This window comes from Scyliorhinus canicula, chromosome 1 (assembly GCF_902713615.1).
Source record: "Scyliorhinus canicula chromosome 1, sScyCan1.1, whole genome shotgun sequence".
Taxonomy (NCBI): Eukaryota; Metazoa; Chordata; class Chondrichthyes; order Carcharhiniformes; family Scyliorhinidae; genus Scyliorhinus; species Scyliorhinus canicula.
In genome coordinates, this window is record NC_052146.1 from 298,617,271 (window position 1) to 298,638,977 (window position 21,707).

General features: G+C 45.7%; 1 protein-coding gene across 5 annotated transcripts in view; it reads right to left on the reverse strand.

Annotated features, from left to right (window-relative positions):
* map3k21 (mitogen-activated protein kinase kinase kinase 21) overlaps window positions 1-21,707 on the reverse strand; it is a 120,049-nt gene that overhangs the window by 81,508 nt on the left and 16,834 nt on the right. The window contains exon 1 of one of the 5 annotated variants that reach the window (XM_038816073.1): window positions 17,657-17,846. The exons of the other annotated variants lie outside the window; for them this stretch is intronic. Coding sequence (XP_038672001.1) covers window positions 17,657-17,732 — 76 coding nt within the window. The 5' untranslated portion in view covers window positions 17,733-17,846. Of the gene's footprint in view, window positions 1-17,656; window positions 17,847-21,707 lie in introns of those variants that run through there. 5 annotated transcript variants of the gene reach the window in all.

Sequence of the window (21,707 nt, forward strand, 5' to 3'; positions counted from 1 at the left end):
ATCCTATCTATTCCCTTCATAATTTTATATGTTTCTATAAGATCCCCCCTCATCCGTCTAAATTCCAAAGAGTACAGTCCCAGTCTACTCAACCTCTACTCGTAATCCAACCCCTTCAGCTCTGGGATTAACGTAGTGAATCTCCTCTGCACACCATCCAGCGCCAGTACGTCCTTTCTCAGGTAAGGAGACCAAAACTGAACACAATACTCCAGGTATGGCCTCACTAACACCTCATACAATTGCAGCATAACCTCCCTAGTCTTAAACTCTATCCCTCTAGCAATGAAGGACAAAATTCCATTCGCTTTCTTAATCACCTGTTGCACCTGTAAACCAACTTTTTGCGACTCATGCACGAGCACACCCAGGTCTCTCTGCACAGCAGCATGGTTTGATACTTTATCATTCAAATAATAATCCCTTTTGCTGTTATTCCTACCAAAATGGATAACCTCACATTTGTCAACATTGTATTCCATCTTCCAGACCCTAGCCCATTCACTTAACCTATCCAAATCCCTCTGCAGACTTACGGTATCCTCTGCACTTTTTGCTTTATCACTCATCTTAGTGTCGTCTGCAAACTTGGACACATTGCCCTTGGTCCCCAAGTCCAAATCATCTATGTAAATTGTGAACAATTGAGGGCCCACTGATCCCTGAGGGACACCACTAGCTACTGATTGCCAACCAAAGAAACACCCATTAATCCCCACTCTTTGCTTTCTATTAATTAACCAATCCTCTATCCATGCTACTACTTTACCCTTAATGCCATGCATCTTTATCTTATGCAGCAACCTTTTGTGTGGCACCTTGTCAAAGGCTTTCTGGAAATCCAGATATACCACATCCATTGGCTCCCCGTTAGCTACTGCACTAGTAATGTCCTCAAAAAATTCCACTAAATTAGTTAGGCACAGAACAGAAAAGGACAGAAATAAACCAGTGTGGATCTAAATGAAGGATCCACCCAAAATATCTCAATCTCTTTTTTTCTTTTGGCTTGTTTTCCTGTACATGTTGCGAACAAAAATATACTAGTGTTGCTATATGACAGTATTCAGAATTAATTTTGTTACAACATTCAATTGTAAACGCTGTTAGCTAGTAATTTATAATGCATCTAGGGAAACTGAGAAAAGAAAAAAAGGAATAGTTATATTAAACCTCATCACATCCTCAGGAAATTCCAAGTGTTTTTAACCATCAATAGATTACTTTCTAGGGCAGCACGGTGACACAGTGGTTAGCATTGCTGCTTACGGCGTACCAGCCTCTCCGAACAGGCGCCAGAATGTGGCGACTAGGGGCTTTTCACAGTAACTTCATTTGAAGCCTACTCATGACAATAAGCGATTTTCATTTCATTTTACATTTCATTTAAGGACCCGGGTTCGAATCCCGGCCCTGGGTCACTGTCCGTGTGGAGCTTGCACGTTCTTCCCGTTTCTGTGGTGGGTTCACCCCCACAACCCAAAGGTGGATTGGCCATGCTAAATTGCCCCTTAATTGGAAAAAATTATTGGGTACTCTAAATTTTTTTTTAAAAATAGATTACTTTCTGACACACAGTCAACGTTAGATAGAAAAACAACGTAGCCAGAACAAGATCCCACAAACAGCAAATTAATTACCAAGTAATTATTTTGGTGGTCGGAAAAACATCACCTAACAAGCACGGTCGCACAAGCGATTAGCACTGTGTCTTCACAGTGCCAGGGTCCCAGGTTCGATTCCCCGCTGGGTCACTGTGCAGAGTCTGCACGTGCTCCCCGTGTCTGCGTGGGTTTCCTCCGGGTGCTCCGGTTTCCTCCCACAGTCCAAAGGCGTGCAGGTTAGGTGGACTGGCCATGATAAATTTCCCTTAGTGACCAAAAAGGTTATTGGGTTATGGGGATAGGGTGGAAGTGAGGGCTTAAGTGGGTCGGTGCAGACTCGATGGGCCGAATGGCCTCCTTCTGCACTGTATGTTCTATAACAAATTGGTGTTTTAAAGCATCCTGCTTAATTCTGATAAGCTCAAAAAGTAGAAGACTGTAACATTGTCAAGTTTAGATAACAAGCTGGCGAGAACAAAGAACGTTTGTACTGCTTGGGCCATGATGTCCAGACTGCTCAGGGCCACTGAGTGAACAGTTGTCTGGAATAGCACCAGATAAGAAAACTACAATCATGCTTAAAACCGGAGAGAAAGACAGTAGCTGAATCGGCAATGAACTGGATTTTGATGGTTACTTGCCCTATTTCTCTCATGTTTTAATGATGATAGTACGTGATAAGAAACACTATTCCAAAGAACATAACTTCATACTGTCCACAGGTAAACCCGATACCAAGGCGTCAAGATGCATCAAAACTGCATTTGTTCCTGCAAGGATTTTAAACTCTCAGTTAATAGTGTCCACCAAATCACGTGTGTATTTCTAATACTGAACTGGTGATTGCATTGTAATATCATGTAAAGGCGAGTATTGTAGTGTCAGGCTGCATCTTTGATTACTTTAGAAATAAGAGGTTAACTAGTTCACTCAACAGTGCACAGTGTTCCCAAGGGGATTAGTTTGTTTTCGGTTAACTATTAACATACTTTGGCTAGATGACGTAATAAGGTGAGCCACAGTTTTAAGCTTTTAAAGACCCTTAGAATGTGAAGGATAAACCTCCAGATAATTCCTTGACACAAAATTGAGGTGGAAGGGCTCAAGGTCTGTCTAATACTTGAATTTAATGTCCCTTAAATAGGCCTTGATTTAGTCAAGGCCTATTTACTGAAGTAGGAGCACATGGAAAAAGACTTTGGACGAGATTTACGGCGCAACCCGCCACGCGTTTTTCAGCGGAGGAGGCAGCCTGTCAACGGCATTTTCTGGTCCCGCCGTTGTCAATGGGATTTCCCGCTGACTGCACCCCTCGCCGCCGGGAAACCCGTGCGCCGGTGAGACCAGTGGGCGGCACGGCAGCACAGTGGTTAGCACTGTTGCTTCACAGCTCCAGAGTCTCAGGTTCGATTCCCGGCTTGGGTCACTGTCTGCACGTTCTCCCCGTTCCTGTGTGGGTTTCCTCCGGGTGCTCCGGTTTCTTCCTGCAAGTCCCGAAAGCCGTGCTTGTTAGGTGAATTGGACATTCTGAATTCTCCCTCAGTGTACCCGAACAGGCGCCGGAATGTGGCGACTAGGGGATTTTCACAGTAACTTCATTGCAGTGTTAATGTAAGCCTACTTGTGACAATAAAGATTATTATAATATTCCACCGGCATGAACAGCGGGTAAATCTCGCCCATTAAATGTACCTGGATACCTTCATTCTTTGAGTTCTTTATACCATTGCCTAAAGCTCCTTCACGTCTAATTCTTAACACATTAAGGTTCACAGAATTCAGAAATATAATTTAAAATACCACTTAACTAGGCCACATTTCCTGCTGGGAGCTATGGCCAGAACAGTGAAAACATTCCCTGCTCTTCAATAGGATCATCTGCATCCACCCAAGCAGGCACATGGGGACCCCCTTTAATGCCTCACCGATAAGACAGTAACATCTCTTGTTATGACACCAAAATGCCAACCTAGATAATGTGCCAATAGAGGAAGTGGGGCTTGAGTCCAGACAAAATACCACAGACCTAAGCCAAGATTTTTGGATATGGAAAGATAATAGTGCTTATGTAGCATCATTAATGTAATAAAACTTTCCACGGTGCTTGCTTCATTGAGGCAGTATAAAACAAAATAAGATAACAAGATCATAGGTGGGTTAAAGAGGTAGGTTTAAGGAGCATCTTAAAGGAGGAAAGCGCAGTAGAGATGGAGAAGTTTTAAGAGGCAATTCCAGAACTTGCCCAGACTGCCAATGGTGGAGTGATTAAAGTCAAGAGGCCAGAATTAGAGGAATGCAGATATAGGAGGATTGTGGGGCAGGATGAGGTTAGAGATAGGGAGGGACAGGGCGATGGAACAATTTGATAACAAGGATAAGAACTTTAAAATAGAGACAGTGTTTCACTAGCAGTCAATATAGGTCAGGGTAGAGCACAAGGGTGATGGATGAACAGGGACTTGCTGTAAGTTGGTTGCAACAGGGCTATAGATTACATCAAATTTACAGACGGACAGATGTTGAGTCCAACCAGAAGTCCGTTAGAATTGGCAGATCTAGAGGTAACAGAAGCATGGATGACATGACTTGGACGACATAATAAATGGTTTTTGTGAATACAATTAGTCCTGCATTAATGACACAATTTAATTTCTTGAGCTTAGTCGTACAGAATTAGTGGTAAAGCTCTGGTGCCTCTAAAACGCAAATTATTTCTTCCACCGCGCCCCTTCCCATTGACTCCTGGTTCGAATCTACCAGCATATCATCACACGGTCATTATTCATCTGTGAGCCTTGCTATAAATCTGCAGAATATTTTACTGTATGTTTGATTACTTTGTTAGCACTCACTGTCCAATTAAAGAGTGGCCATTTAACAACTTGCATTGGCATATTTTTTAGCAAACCATGCCACGGTGTTGAACAGGAAAGTTGTCAGGTGACATTTGACAGCAAGGCGCCCAAAGAGATACTGGGACAGTTAATGATCTGATCTGGGTTTCAAGGAGTGTCTCATGGGTGGCACAGCAGCACAGTGGTTAGCACTGTTGCTTCACGGCACCAGAGTCCCAGGTTCGATTCCCGGCTTGGGTCACTCTCTGTGCGGAGTCTTCACTTTCTCCCCGTGTCTTCGTGGGTTTCCTCCCGGTGCTCCGGTTTCCTCCCACAAGACCCGAAACACGTGCTGTTAAGTAATTTTGACATTCCGAATTCTCCCTCCGTGTACCCGAACCAGGCACCGGAATGTGGCAACTAGGGGCTTTTCACAGTAAATTCATTGCAGTGTTAATGTGAAATGAATATCGCTTATTGTCACGAGTAGGCTTCAATTAAGTTACTGTGAAAAGCCCCTAGTCGCCACATTCCGGCGCCTATCCGGGGAGGCTGGTAATGTGGGTCTACTTGTGACAATAAAGATTATACAAGTTTTTAAAAATAAATTTAGAGTACCCAATTCATTTTTTCCCAATTAAGGGGCAATTTAGCGTGGCCAATCCACCTACTCTGCATATTTTTGGGTTACGTGGGCAAAACCCACACAAACACGGGGCGAATGTGCAAACTCCACACGGACAGTCACCCAGAGCCGGGATCGAACCTGGGACCTCGGCGCCGTGAGGCAGCAGTGCTATCCGACTGTGCCACTGTACTGCCAAGATTATTATAAAAGGAACGGCAGAGTGGTGGATAGGGTCAGGGAAGGAATTCCAGATTTAAGGACCCAAACAACTGAAAGCATGGCCGTCAATAGAAGGGACAATAGAAATCAGGGATTAACAAGAATCCAGTATCGAAGCAACTTCGGGTTCTCAGAAGAAAGTAGGGCTGGAGAAGGTGACCAAGCTAAGGGAAAGTGGCGGGAAGGGAAGGGAGGGATTTGAACATAAGGATTGAATTTTAAATTTAAGGCACTGCATGGCTTCTACAGCCCAACAGATCATACCTCAGCATGTATCACTGGCTTCTGCAGGAGAGGATAAGACCGGGGGGGGGGGGGGGGGGGGGGGAATCTCAGAGCAAAGAGAAACACTGGGTTTATTCAAAGTTTCTGTTTTAATTCAACTCTTTTACAGGGTACTGTCAACACTGACTCATGAGAAAATACCACCCATGATTAGTCAATGACTCCCATAAAAAGAATCAACCAGTGGCATTGTGCAATTTATCTCTCGCTAAATTGATCATCACACCCCATGAGTAGGACATTCTGATGAGGAACAGTTGCAAGATTACATCTGGGGGCAGCACCCTGTCAATGTGTAAATCAGAGCTTGCTCCGACATCAGGAACACGGGAGCTGCTGCAGCTGCACTTCCAACGTTCTGTGCCAGCCTGCAAACTCTGAACACATATCCAGCAGAAAAGCTTCACACACCGCTTCTGCTGTCTGAACACTCCAAGGTATCACCTCGAAATCCTTCCTTTTTTAAAAATAAATTTAGCGTATCCAATTCATTTTTTCCAATTAAGGGGCACTTTAGCATGACCAATCCACCTACCCTGCACATCTTTGGGTTGTGGGGGCGAAGCCCACGCAAACACGAGGAGAATGTGCAAACTCCACACGGACAGTGACCCAGAACCGGGATCGAACCTGGGACCTCGGCGCCGTGAGGCAGCAGTGCTAACCCACTGAGCCACCATGCTGTCCTCGGAAATCCTTCCTTTAACACTCATGTCACTTCGTCTGTCCATTTAACACTCACATCACTTCAAGGGACAGGAGAGTTTTTCTTTCTATGCAGGACAATGTTGGAAATTGGAACATTCTGCTTCAAAATAGATTGGGTTCCCAGGTTCGATTCCCGGCTTGGATCACTATCTTGGCGGAGTCTATGTGTTCTCCCTGTGTCTGATTGACTTTCTTCCGGGTGCTCCTGTTTCCTCCCGCAAGTCCCGAAAGACGTGCTTGTTAGGTGAATTGGACATTCTGAATTCTCCCTCTGCGTACCCGAACAGGCGCTGGAATGTGACAACTAGGGGTTTTTCTCACTAACTTCATTGCGGTGTTAATGTAAACCTACTTGTGCCAATAAAGATTATATAGTAGAATAGTTTGGGGTATGGGACTAAGCAGATAGCCCTTTCAGAGAACTGACATAAGCACAGTAGACCAAATGGTTGTCTTCTGTGCTGCAATTTTCTTATTTTACGAGGCAAGTTCACTGAAGTTCACCGTAGCCACCTCAGCGAATGGTTTGGCATGGTCAACAATGCACTGCTCATCCGAGTTGCTCTCCTTTTCCCACGGAAGCCCAATATTCTATTTGTTCTAACTGGAAAGTGAAGTTCACATCCTTTGTATTAACAGCGAGGCATCAGAGAAGCATGCACCTGCTGCTAACAGGAACACAAAATGCTGCCATTCTCTCCAGCTGCACACAGATATGCAGGTATTTGTCCTGAAAATAAACAGTAACTTGGTACATGGGCAACATGCTGAGATTTGGTGGCGTAGTGTTTACACAGTCACACAGATGTTAGTAGATCCATTTACCAAGAAACGGTTATGAGCATTGTGCACCTAATGGCAGCACTGTTTGGTTTCAGCCCTCATTACATACAAGCTCTCTTGTTTTACCTAAACTAGATGGTGGGAGTTTCCTATAATTTACTTGAGATTTTTTGCACTGCACCCAATTATTCCAAAAAGGCTTAAATAAATTACCATTCTTGAGGATCCAGTTGTTCATACAAAAGTACAATGAGTGATTAATACTGAAAGGACGCATTTAGCATTGGTTTCAATGCCTCAGAAAGCAGTGAATTCCTGTTTGAGTAGCACTTCTTCCTTTGACAACTGACATCTGTGTGTCTGGAGTTCGGCCAATTTGCCCAAGACTTTCGTCTAACCGCAACTCTCCAAATGACTGAACGTGCTAAGTTACACAACTATAATTTTCAGCGAGCCACACCACACAATCACTTGGTCCTCAGTAGAACCTTTCTGCATTAGAAAACATGCTGTCTACAAGTCTGTGATTGCTGTTATGTTTAGAGTATAATGCACTACCTTCAATCAAATCCTTTGGCAGCGATTATAATTGTAAACAAATTTGCACTGTGGATGTCAAGTAGCAGTCAGCCCAATCTGCATTTAAGCAGGAAATTCCAAATCTCACTTTTAATCACTGCAGTTTATTTGGCTCATTTTTGTTTTTCCTCTGGGTCAATAGGTACCAAACAGCCCTCGGATATCCCATTCCATTTGTTATTCTTCATCAGCCAAAGCAACAATCATTTATTTATGGAGGCCAAACATGTCACGCCTTGTCCTCAGCAAATATGCATTTGCTGGCTGGGGAACACAGGAAGGAGTGGAATAGTGGGCGGGAAAGATTTTTTTTTTAAAATTCAGAGTACCCAATTCTTTTTTTCCAATTAAGGGACAATTTAGCGCGGCCAATCCACCTACCCTGCACATCTTTGGGTTGTGGGGGGTGAGACCCAAGCAGACACGGGCGAATGTGCAAACTTCACACGGACAGTGACCCGGGGCCGGGATTAAACGTGGGTCCTCAGCGCTAACCACTGCCCTGGGGAAAGAGAATTTTGACTGATCTGTTTTGTCTCATCTAGCATAGAGCATTTTGGTGAATTGTCCCACATCAAACTGCTACAATTGGCTAACTTGACATTAATGTACACCCATACCACGTGCACCACCTGACCTCCATCAGCAATGTTTTTAATCACTCACCTATTAATCAAATTAAACCTTTATTTCAAGGCATAAGACTAGTTGGGGAGGGACGCAACAGCACAACCAAGATTCCTGCTCATGATGGTTGTGACAAGTACACAGGTCAGGAAGTGTACCAATGCTATATTACATATAGAGACTATACATTTGCACCAATTACAGAGCCCTGGTGCCATTAGAACCAGTAGCGTCAACTTCAAGGGGAGGCAGGAAACCAAATAAATCCATAACTCTTGTGCTGCATAGTGCATTACATGGGTCGGACAAGAGTTTACACTGGGAGAGGAAGTAAAAAAGTAATCTCAGATATCCTTGTGATGCTGGAAATACTCGGCAGGTCAGGCATCATCTCTGCAGAGAGAGCAACAAGAGTTTATGTTTCAGGCTGATAATTTATCAAGTACTGGACAGCCAGAAACATATTTTCAGGTGCAGTTCTGAAGAAAGTTAAGTGACTTGAAACGTTAACTCTGCTTCTCCCTACATAGCTGCTATAGCCCTCCAGTGCCTGACACCGAGTATTCCCAGCATTTTCTGCTTTTATTTCAGATTTTCAGCATTCACCGCATTTTGCTTTGGCATCCCAATGAGGTGTTTTGAAGCAGCACTTATAGGGAAAGATCTGGTTTCATACAGAAGCCTTCACTATTGCAGGACATCCCGAAGCTGCACTTATCCAAACAAGTAGAGAGAATTCCATTACACTCCTGACTTGTGCCTTGTCGATGGTGGACAGGTTTTGAGGAAGGGAGTTACCCGCTGGAGGATTCCTAGCTTTTGATCTGCTCTGGTAGCCACAGTACTAAGATGGCTGGTACAGTTCAGTTTCTGGTCAATGGTAACCCCCAGGATGTTGATTGTGGGGGATTCGGCAATGGTAATGCCGTGGGGCGATGGTTACATCATCTTGTAGGAGATGGTCATTGCCCAACACTTGTGTGGCGCAAATATAACTTGCCATTTGTCAGTCCAAGCCTGGATATTGTCCAGGTCTTGCTGCATTTGCATATGGACTGCTTCATTATTTCTTTTATATGATAATGAGTTATGAATGGTGCAGTCGTCTGCGAACATCCACACTTCTGACCTTATAATGGAAGGGAGGTCATTGCTGACGCAGCTGAAGATAGCTGGGCCTAGGACACTACCCTGCGGAACTCCTGCAGTGATGTCTTGGAGCTGAGATGATTAACCTCCAACCGCCACAACCATTTTTTGTTTGTGCCAGGTATGACTCCAACCAGTGGCGAGTTTGACTCCAGCCAGTGGAGAGCTTCCCCTCCTGCTGCCCATTGACTCCACGTTTTGCTTGATGCCATACTCAGTCAAATGCTGCCTTGATGTCCCCTCACCTCTGACTTTACAGTCAGCATCGGTTTCTTGAAATGCAGTCACGTTGGGATATCGGAAAAAGGTCAAAGAGATTACATGCCAACCGGCACCAACTAGGGAACAGCATTCTTCGTCGGCAGACAAAAATCAAAGAGAGAACACATTTGAAGGCAGAGGGTGTAAGTAGCTTCCCCTATAAACTGCCTTGCAAATGAAAATTGCTCAAATGTAGACAGTTTCACAAAGCAATCTTGAACGCAGGCAATGCTTGGAAATTTAGCATTCAGAAGGTAGAATAGTGCGGATGCCAAGGCTGACGTGGCCAGCTTGGAATTCATTCTTGGCAAATATAACACCTGTTAAGTATTCTCCTGCTCAGAACAATGGGAACACGTGCTGACAGCAAAAGGTCTTGCTGCCCGAGCTGAGTATTTCTGTATTCACAACTTCACTCCCACGGTTCAGTGACACAGACCGCACATGCTGCTTTACCGAAAGCAGATAAAAACATTTACACTTTAAAACAAAAACAACTGAACTCTGCTTTTTTTTCCCCCCAAATTAATTTGAATCATAGAATTTACAGTGCAGAAGGAGGCCATTCGGCCCATCGAGTCTGCACCGGCCCTTGGAAAGAGCACCTACCCCAAGTTCAAACCCCCACCCTATCCCCGTAACCCAGTACCCCACCCAACTTTTTGAATACTAAGGTCAATTTGACATGGCCAATCCAACTAACCTGCACATCTTTGGGCTGTGAGCAGAAGCCGGAGCACCCGGAGTAAACCCACGCAGACACGGGGAGGATGTGCAAACTCCGCACAGACTGTGACCCAAGCCGGGAATCGAACCTAGGACCTTGGAGCTGTGAAGCAACTGTGCTAACCACTGTGCTACCGTCTCTCCCCCCCCCACTGCTACCTTGCCCCAATTAATAAGACCTGCGATCATTAGGGGAACAGTGTTTCTGCGGCTGGTGTTGGAGTCAAGGATTTCAATGCAGAGCCTCAATAAGCGAGGAGGGTGAACAGCCAGCAGTTGTAATCCACTGGCATCAATGGTATAGGTAGAAAGAAGTGTGCCGTCCTACAATCAGAATTTAGGGAGCTAGGTGCGTAATTAGCAAGCAGGAGTTCAAAAGTAGCAATCACCGGATTATTCCTGGTACAACGCGCAAATGAGTAAAGACATGGGAGTATAGAGCAGCTGAATTTGTGGCTGGAAAGATGGTGCAGCAGGGAGGGCTTTAGATTCGTGGGACATTGGGATCGGTTATGGAACCTGCACAGATTGGATGGATCGCACATGAACAGATTTGGAACAGCTTCCCTTGCGGGACAAGTAAACGCCTTGTGCTATTGGGGAAGGCTGAAACCAACTTAGCAGGGATGTGGATACCATAAGGTAATGGCAGGGAGGGATACCAACCTGCAAAGAATATTGGGAGAAAAGATAGCATTAAAGTAGGAAACGGTAAGGCAGATTCAGTGTAAGAGAGAAAGTAATAACGTCTAAATTATGGTTACAGGGCATGTATGGGAGTGTGTAGAGTTTGGTAAATAAGAGTCACGGCGCCGAGGTCCCAGGTTCGATCCCGGCTCTGGATCGCTGTCCAACCGTGTGGAGTTTGCACATTCGCCCAGTGTTTGCTTGTGTTTCACCCCCATAATCCAAAAGATGTGCAGGCGAGGTGGACTGACCACGCTAAATTGCCCCTTAATTGGAAAAAATAAATTGGGTACTCTAAATTTTAAAAACAAAAGTAGATGGTGACATGGAAATATGATGGGGCAATAACAGGGACCTAGTTCACAAAAGGGCATTAAATATTCCTGGATACTAGGTGTGCAAGAAAGATAGGAATGGAGGTAAAGGAAGAGGGGAGGAGGGGTGGCAGTATTGATGAAGGAGAACATTGCAGTACTGGAGAGGATGTCCCAGAGGGGCCAAGGGCAGAATTTAATTGGTTGGAGCGGAGGAACAAGAACAAAAATAAAAGGTGCAATTACGCTGCTTGGCATAGTCAATAGGCCACAAACTGGTGGTGACGATGTAGAGGCACAATCTTACAAGGAAATGACCGAGAAGTGCAATAATTATACAGTAGGCATAATGGGGGATTTTAAATATCCAAATATAGACTGCGATAGTAGTAGTGTTAAGGGCTGAGAGGACCAGAGTTCCTCAGGTGTGGGCAGGAGAATTTTCTGCAGCAGTATGTTTCCAGTCCAATGAGAAAGGAGGCATTGCTGGATCTGGTTCTTAGGAATGATAAATGTATGTTGTTACAAATTTGTATCAAAACAGGTTACAGCAAATAAACACCCCAGGAAACATACTTCCCAACAATCAACTATACAGATTTTTCACCCCCAGCTCCCCCCGCGACGAACAGCTCTTCAAACACGGTCACAAACATCCCCCACCTTTTCTCAAACGCCCCTTGAAGAGCCCCTTAACTCATACTTTATCTTCTCCAATTGCAGGTCACCCAACCAAGCCGCTACCCCCGGTGGTGATGCCAACCGCCACTCCAGCAGAATTTACCGCCGTGCAATCAGAGAGGCGAAGGCCAAGACATCGGCCTTCCTCCTCTCCATGAGCTGCGGCTTCTCTGAAACCCCAAATATCGCCACCAAAGGATCCGGGTCCACCTCCTCCTCCACTATCCTGGCTAAGACTGAGAACACTCTCGCCCAGAATCTTCCCAATTTTTCACAACCCCAAAACATGTGCGCATGATTCGCTGGCCCCCGCCCACACTCATCTGCTACCCCCCAAAAGAACCCACTCATTCTCGCCCGAATCATATGCACCCTGTGCACCACCTTAAACTGTGTCAGGCTCATCCTTGCACAAGAGGTCCCGTTTACCCTACGCAGTGCCTCACTCCATACTTCCCAATTGATCTCCCCTCCCAACTTCACTTACCATTTCTCCTTGATCTTCACCACCCGCTCGCCTCCCTGCTCCCCCAGCCACTTGTATATACGCCTCCCTGCTCCCCCAGCCAATTCTATATAGGTTCTTGGGAATGATGTGGGCCTAGTGGATCAAGTATCAGTGGGTGGACATTTAATGGACAGTGACCATTGTATCACAAGTTAAGCTTGCTATGTAAAAACAACAAGGAGCAACCCAGAGTTAAGGGGGAAAGCCAACCTCCATGGGGGTGAGAATGAGTCTGTTCCAGATAAATTGGAATCAAAGATGAGCAGGTAGGACTAACTGAACAATGGGCTGCCTTTAAAGATGTCATAGTTCAAGCAGTCACAGTGTGAATACTTTGCATCTGTCTTCAACACGGAAGATGATGCTGTCAGGGTAATGGTGGCAAGAGGAGGTAGTTCAGTCACTTGGGGAGGTAGTTTTGGATAGGCTGCCGATAAGCTGATAAGGCACCAGGTACAGATGAGATGCACCCAAGGATACGGAGAGCAGCGAGAATGGCAATTACATAAGCAATGACCATAATTTTCCAATCTTCCTTTGACTCGGAAATGGTTGCCAGAGGACTGGAGAGTTGCAAATGCTACATTCTTATTCAAAAAAGGGTGCAAAGGTAAGCCCAGCAAATACAGTCACATCAGTTTAACCACGATGGTGGGTAGGCTTTTGGAAGTGATAATTACGGACAAATGTAACAGTCCTTAAGCAAACAAGGAAAACCAGCATAATATGTTGCGGCAAAATTGTGTTTGACTAACTTGCTCAAGTCTTTGTGGGGTGGTAACAAAGGGGGTTGAGGAGTGTAATGCTGTTGATGTGGTGTATGGCGTATATTGATTTCCAAAAGGATTTGATAAAGTTTCACACAACAGACATGTGGACAAAGTGAGGTTGTGGGTTCATGGAATAAAAGGGATAATAGCAACACGGATACAAAATTGACTGAATAATAATAATCTTTATTATTGTTACAAGTAGGCTTACATTAACACTGCAATGAAGTTACTGTGAAAATCCCCTAGTCAGGCACCTGTTCTGGTACACTGAGGAGAATTCAGAATGTCCAAATTACCCAACAGCATGTCTTTTGGGAAATGAAGAGCAATTGTGAACGGTCTTCCTGATATACATTAAAGATTGACTTCTGGTGGCACAATGAGAGAGAAGACACATTTCCCAGTGCCAGTCTTTAGCTTGCCAAAACAAAACATGTAAATTTAGGGGCAGCACAGTAGTACAAGTGGATAGCACTGCGGCTTCACAGCGCCAGGGTACCAGGTTCGATTCCCTGCTAGGTCACTGTCTGTGCGGAGTCTGCGTGGGTTTCCTCCGGGTGCTCCGGTTTCCTCCCACAGTCCAAAAACGTGCAGGTTAGGTGGATTGGCCATGATAAATTGCCCATAGTGACCAAAAAGGTTAGGAGGGATTATTGGGTTTCGGGGATAGGGTGGAAGTGAGGGCTTAAGTGGGTCGGTTTAGACTCGATGGGCCAAATGGCCTCCTTCTGCACTGTATGTTCTATGTTCTAAATTAACTAGGTAGCGTTTCCTCATCTCTGTGATGCTCAAGGGAGGTAAAGCAAGAAAGGAATTGGCCCGAACATCTGACAGACTCTGATTTCTCCCAAGGATTAACTGGAGGTAAGACGATGATGGTAGATTCTTCCCCAGCCACTCCACCAACGGCCGGGAATTCTGGTGGTTGAGCTTGCGAAATATCGACAGCGCTGGACTTTGGGTCTTAGAAGGATCGATCGAGGAGCCTATGGGCCCCCATTCGTTCAGCTCTCAAGATCACTAACCAGACCGTCGAAGCACAAGGAGCCATAATCAAGGTTATGGGGATTGTATTGTCTCACCATAGCAATAGGATCAACTCCTTGGAGTCCGACATTGCATGGTGATCAAGGATACTACTTTGTTGGTCAGGGTTTATTAAATATTAAAGGATCTTCTGCAGCTCATAATAGTTTTTAAAATGAGCTTAGAGTTTGTGTTGAGTTGTGTTCTGTTAGTCGTAGGTTTTAGCTCAAGTTGTTTGCCACCGTTCCATTTGCTTTTGGTGCGGTTATGCTCGACTGCAATGGAGTATTTGGGTTGGGTTTAGTTTTAGTTTGCTGACCGCGTCTGCTGGTCTCTCTGTCAAGTCACCTGACTCGGCTTGGTGGCCATCTTGGGTTGGTCTTCTTGTGACAGCACGGTGGCGCTGAGGACCCGGTTTCCATCCCAGCCCCGGGTCACTCTCCGTGTGGAGTTTGCACATTCCCCCCGTGTCTGCGTGGGTCTCACCCCCACAACCCAAAGCTGTGCAGGTTAAGTGGATTGGTCATGCTAAATTGCCCCTTAATTGGAGAAAAAATAATTGGGTACTGTAATTTTTTTTTTTTTTTTTTAAAGGGGTCGGCCTTCCTGCTTTGTCGTCTCAGGGCCCTTTGTTTAACAACCTTCCTTGACAACGGCTGGCTCTGGTTTGCAAAATAGCAGACCTCCAATCTGATTGATTATCTGGAATATTAGGGGTTTGAACGGCCCTGTACAACGATCAAGAGCATTTGCGCATATTAAGAGCCAAAATTCTGATATTTTGTTGCAAGGCACTCATTAGGCATGAAAGATCAGACCAGGTTGCACAGTATGAAAATGAAAATTGCTTATTGTCACGAGTCAGCTTCAATGAAGTTACTGTGAAAAGCCCCTCGTCGCCACATTCCGGCGCCTGTTCGGGGAGGCTGTTACGGGAATAGATGGGCTGGGCAAGTTTTTCCATTCCAAGCAGGGCCAAGGATTTTAATAAACAAAAGAGTCCAATTCTCCCCATCCCAGATTGTGGCTGACCCAAATGGTTGATATGTAATTGTATGCAGCTGCCCATTGAACACCCCAGTAGTTTTTGGTCAACATTTATGCCCCTAATTGGAATGATACAAACTTCATCAACTCTTTGTTATCTTCCCTCCCCAACCTCGGTAAACACCATCTTATTTTAAGGAGGTGACCAGAATGATGTTCCAGACCCAAAATTGGATTGTTCAAAACCAAAATCTTTTGTCCAATCAGGGGTAGCCATGGTATCCTTCATCGCTCAGACGGGAGCGGTAATTCCCTGTTGTTTTTTTACATTCGAATGACAGGGATTTCGTCCTTTTTCTCTCATGTTCACCATGTGCATTCTCGCATTGATGATTTTCATTCAGGATATGGCTCTCCACCCATGGGCAGTGGCAGCAGAGTACTCAGCTATTGTAATCTCTGACCATGCCCCACCCAACATCCACTTTGGAGGCTGGATACTACTTTGTTGGCCACTTAAAAAATGTTCCGAGCGCCTGTCCACCTCTAGCGATGACTACATTTAATTAAATGGGTCTGACTCCATATCCCCTTCCACACTGTGGGAGACTCTTAAAGCTGTCCGCGGTGGGGGAAAATTGTTTTTTTATAGCACATATGCTAAAGATAAAGAAATTAGAACATAGGTTGGTGGTGGACTCCCAAGAGGTAGATCAGCCTCCCGTAAGATCCCCCACATACTCAACCCAGGCAGTAAGCTCGTATCCACACCTCTCCAGATCGATGAGGCTTTTTCATCCTAAGAATGTGACCTGTATAACTCAGTCTCCCGTGGACAAGTCAATCATGGCTGATTTCCTGGACAGCCTTACCATCTGTCAAAGCAGTCATGAATGGTGAGTTAGACTCCCCGTTACGCCCTGACGAGATTTTAAAATGCATTGGTCTTATGCAGGCTAGTAAGGTCTCTGGCCAGGATAGCTTTCTGGGCGAGTTTTATAAGAGGTTTTCGGACCAATTCACATCTTTGCTGTTAGATATGTTCAATGAGGCCCTATCCCTTTACTCAAGCCTCTATATCCTTGCTCCTTAAGAAGGATAAGGATCCGACTGAGTGCAGTTCACACCGACCCATCTCACTCTTAAATGCAGATGTTAAGCTGCTCGCTAAGGTTCTGGCGTTCCAGTTGGAAGTTTGCCTTCAAAGCACGATTTCAGAAGACTGAACAGTCCTTGTAAAGAGCCATCAGTTATCAGCTAATATACGTTACCTTTTGAATGTGATACCTTCTCCTGCACCTAAGCCAGAGGTGGTAGCATTTCTAGATGCAGAGAAAGCATTTGACAAGGGTAGAATGGGACTATTCGTTTGAGATTCTTGGAAGATTTGGATTTAGCCAAAAATGTGTCTCATGGATCCATTTGCCACACAATGCCTTTACTGCCAGCGTTCACACGAACACTTTATATTCAGACTATTTCCCCTCCAGTAGGGCTGCCCACTCTCTCTACTTTTATGCGCCATGGCACTAGACCCTTTCTCTACAGCCTTAATAATAATCTTTTTATTGTCATAAGTAAGCTTACATTAACACTGCAATTAAGTTACTGTGAAAAGCCCCTAGTCGCCACATTCCTGCACCTGTTCGGGTACACAGAGGGAGAATTCAGAATTCTCAGCTGGTACGGGAATTGAACCCTCGCTGCTGGCCTTGTTCTGCATCACAAACCAGCTGTATAGCCCACTGAGCTAAACCAGTTCCAATCAATGGAGGGGTATTAATCAGGATGGGGTGAAACATCAGGTATCTCTTTATGCAGGTAACCTACTTTTATACATTACAGACCCAATTACCTCTATAAGTGACATAATGACACTGAATACTTTTGGTTCCTTCGCTGGTAATTTAAATCTAGTTAAGAGTGAATGTTTTCCAGTCAACCCCCCTGGAATACGAGCCCATTTAGACATGTTACCCTTTCGCCTCTCCGGTGGAAGGTTTCATTATTTGCGGGTCAGGGTGGCCCACAATTGGGCCTCACTCCACGAATGTAACTTTTCCAGCCTGATTACCAATGTTAGTAAGAACCTTCAGAGATGGAGCAACCTTTCCTTATCTTTGGCTGACAGGATTCAAACAATAAAAATGAACATACAACCGAGATTTTTATTCCGAATCCGCAGCATTCTATTCCAGAGGGAAAGGCAGACAGGGGGCTTGGCCCTAACAAGCTTATTGTTTTAGAACTGGGCCACCAATATCTAAACAGACTTACTGTGGATCAGTGATCCCGATCCAATCCAGGGCTGAATAGGGGCATGCTCTTGCACGACATCCACTCTCCTTGCCATAGTTACTGTACCATTGCCCTTTCCTCCTGCTAGACTTTCAACCCAGTGATTGGATTGGATTTGTTTATTGTCACGTGTACCGAGGTACAGATAAAAGTATTTTTCTGTGAGCAGCTCAACAGATCATTAACTACATGGGAAGAAAAGGGAATAAAAGAAAATACATAATGGAGCAACACAAGGTATACAATGTAACTACATATGCACCGGCATCGGATGAAGCATACAGGGTGTAGGGATAGACTCCTGTCTTACAATTTGGAAGCAGTTCCAACATTTTAAACTTCTCTCTTTGTCTTCATTGCCCCCCACCTATAACAACCACAATTTCTTACCTTCAGGGATGGACTCGGCCGTTAACTTGTGGAAATTGAAGGGACGGGAGCACTTTGGTAACCTGTTCATGGAGGGGAGGTTTGCCAGACTGAGAGAAGTGGCAGACAAACTTCAGCTACCCAACTCGAGTCTTTTTCACTACTTTCAAGTTAGTGATTTCACTCAGAGCTCTCCCTTCCTTTCCCCTGGCTCCACCTTACTGGAGAGGCTTAGCTCAGAGGCGCTATCTCAGTCCTATGTGGCCACATTCACCCATTCGATCCCACCCCCCACTGAAAGGGGTGAGGACAAATGGGGGAAGTGAACTAGGTCCTATGCTCAAGCGAGGTTTGGAGAGAGGCCCTTTACAGGGTCAACTCCATGCCCAGTTGAGTCTAATCCAGTTCAAAGTGCTACATAGGACGTCCGGTGGCAGCTATGAGCTGAGCGATCGTGCAAAAGGTGGCTCTCTGTTGGGTACTTCAACTTACACCCTTACCAGACACAAAAAGTAACAACTCTTTCTTCCCTTCCCCCCCGCCCCCCCAAAAAAATTAACAGGCAACCAAAGAAATGCCTGAAACTTGTATCGTTTCACTATTATCACCTGCAGTGGTTCTCCTGATTTGGGCCTGTCAATGCGACGTATGGACCTGGTCCACCTCCGGGGATTTGGCAAAGCCCTCCCTCTAACCAACCTCCTGAGCATCCTTGCGACATACTCTATCATGTTGAACCAGCCATAGAGCCGGAAAAATACTGGAGAGGAGGGCCCCAACCTTGGAGCAGGGGAGACACACAGAGAGCGGAGCATGGCGGACTGAGCAGGGTCACCAACGCAAACGCCGGCCCACCCAAATCGATGGGGCAGTTCATGGAGCTTCTTTCAATAGAGCTCCAGAAACTCTATAAAGGAGGACCTCAAGTTGGCCATTGAAACCTCTCTGGCCCCCATTAAAGAGGCGTTGGACAGAACGGAGAGGGGGACTGCAGTCCCAGGAAGTGACGGTGGGGGACCTGGAGAAAGCGGCCACTAACCAGAGCGACGGATCACCTCACTCTAGACCAAGGTGGCAAGGTTGGTAACAACCCAGAGAGCGCTCAAGGGTAAGGTTGATGATCAGGCAAACAGGCCCAGATTCCAGGCTACCTGAGGACACAGAGGGCAGAAACATGACAGAGTATGTCGCAAGGATGCTCAGGAAGTTGGTTAGAGGGAGGGCTTTGCCAAATCCCCGGAGGTGGGCCAGGTCCATACGTCGCTTTGACAAAGCCCAAATCAGGAGAACCACTGCAGGCGATAATAGCGAAACGATACAAGTTTCAGGATAAAGAGCAGGCGCTGAATTGAGCGAGGAGTACGCGGTTGTGTAAATGGCAGGGACATAAAATCCACATCTACCAGGACATTGGTGTCGACGCAGCCAAGCACCAGGCAGAGTTTATTGGGGAATGAGAGGCTTTATTTAAAAACAAGGTGCGGTTTGGCATGTTGTGCCGGCGAGATTTTGGGTAACCTTCAGCAAAGGACTTTATTTTTTTTAAAAACAAGTCAGAGGAAGCAAATAGGTTCATCTGGAAAAATGGGATGGGAATGTAGCAATAATGGACAAACAAGAAATCATAAACAAGACTTTATTTCTGTTCTGAATGCTTACACAATTGGGGGGTGGGGGTGCAGAGGAGGAGTCAGAGGTACATTGAAACAATGGAGGGAACGGGAGGCGGGGAAGAGGACGAAACAGGCCAAGTGCAAAGGGGCTTACTCCGGAAGGGAGGGGGGGCCGTGGCACAGCTCCCAAAAGGGAGAGATGCCCGGCACCCTGGTGGGCAGGGGCACAAACACATGGTATGTATGGCTGACCCCACAACAACGGGTGGGGACAGAAACCCACCCCATCAGAATAGTTGCTTGGAACGTCAGAGGACTCAACAGCTCAGTGAAAAGATCCAGATCCACAGTCTTCATTCATCTAAAAAGCCTGAGGGTCAACCTAGTCTTCCTTTTTTTTTGGTAAAATATTTTTATTCTCCATTTTTACATTTTCTTCAGAATTTACACCCGCCAACAAGCAGTAAACGGTAACAAATACAAAGTCAATCCCCTTATCAACAACAACGATCTCATCCTCCCACCACCCCAAAAAACAGCCCACCTGACAATATAAGCATCAAATAAAACAAACCCTCCCACGGTGGGAAAACAAGGGAAAAAAGAAAAATGGTCACCATTGCCCTATAGAGTCCTCCCCCCCCCCCCCCCCAAACATTCAATGCTATCATCCCCGAAAGAGTACCGTAAATGACACCCATGAATTGTAAAGCACACCCCACCTCCTCTGTTCCTTCAACCAACTTTCCACCCTGGCTAGACTCACCAAAACCTGTTCTGCCAGGCTCCGATGGCCACAGCCCCTCTCCCCCCCCCACCTCACTCCCATTCACTGGCCGGCTTAAAACGGCCAGCGTGGAGGCCCCCGCCAGGGTCTCCTTCCCCCTTGCCCGGTCCCAGGAAAACCAAGAAATCCCCTTTAGAACCAAGTCTTCCTTCAAGAGACACACATGAGGGAGATGGACCAACTCAGGGTAAGGTAGAGCTGGACAGGAGGAAGGAACCAAATGTGCTACGGCACGAGGCCATACTGTTTAACCAAAGGTCGACCGTCACAGCAACAAACAGTGTGACAGACCTGGAGGGATGGTACGCAACGGTTAGCAGAGTCCTGGTGGTACTTATAAATACATACACCCCAGGGTACATACTTTGTGAATTTGGGAGACGATAGAGAACTCCTTCTCCCTCAGATGGTTGAACTTCCACAGGTCCAACCACCCATCTGCTCCACAAAAGATGTTCAGTTCCTTTGCCAACACCAATCGTTTACCTGATTTGTCTTTGGGTGCTGTACATAGCTGTCGTCTCCCCCCATGATGAGTTGGTGGGAATCTAGGTCAGGGACCTCTGCCATGGCTTTTTTTTTTTAAATGAAGTCTACGTGGTCCCAGTTAGGGGTGTATATATTTACTTTTTTTTTTAAAAAGTACCCAATTTTTTTTTCCAATGAAGGGGCGATTTAGCATGGCCACCCACTTACCCTGCACATCTTTGGGTTGAGGGTGAGACCCACGCAGACACAGGAGAATGTGTAAATTCCACACGGATTTGTTGATTGTCATGTGTACCGAGGAACAGTGAAAAGTATGTTTCTGCAAGTAGCTCAAACAGATCATTGAGTACATGAAAAGAAAAAGAAAATATATAATAGGGCAACACAAGGTACACAATTTAAATACATAAGACACTGGCATCAGGTGAAGCATACAGGAGTGAAGCAATCAGATCAGTCCATAAGAGTCGTTTAGGAGTCTGGTAACAGCAGGGAAGAAGCTGTTTGAATCTGTTTGTGCGTGTTCTCAGACTTTTGTATCTCCTGCCCAATGGAAGAAGTTGGAAGGGTGAGTAAGCTGGGGGGGGAGGGGTCTTTGAATTTGCTGCCCTCTTTCCCCAGGCAGCGGGAGGTGTAGACACAGTCAACGGATGGGCAGCAGGTTCATGTGATGGACTGCACGGTGTTCACAACTCTCAAGTTTCTTGCGGTCTTGGGCCAAGCAGTTGCCATACCAGGCTGTGGTGCAGCCAGATAGGATGCTTTCTATGGT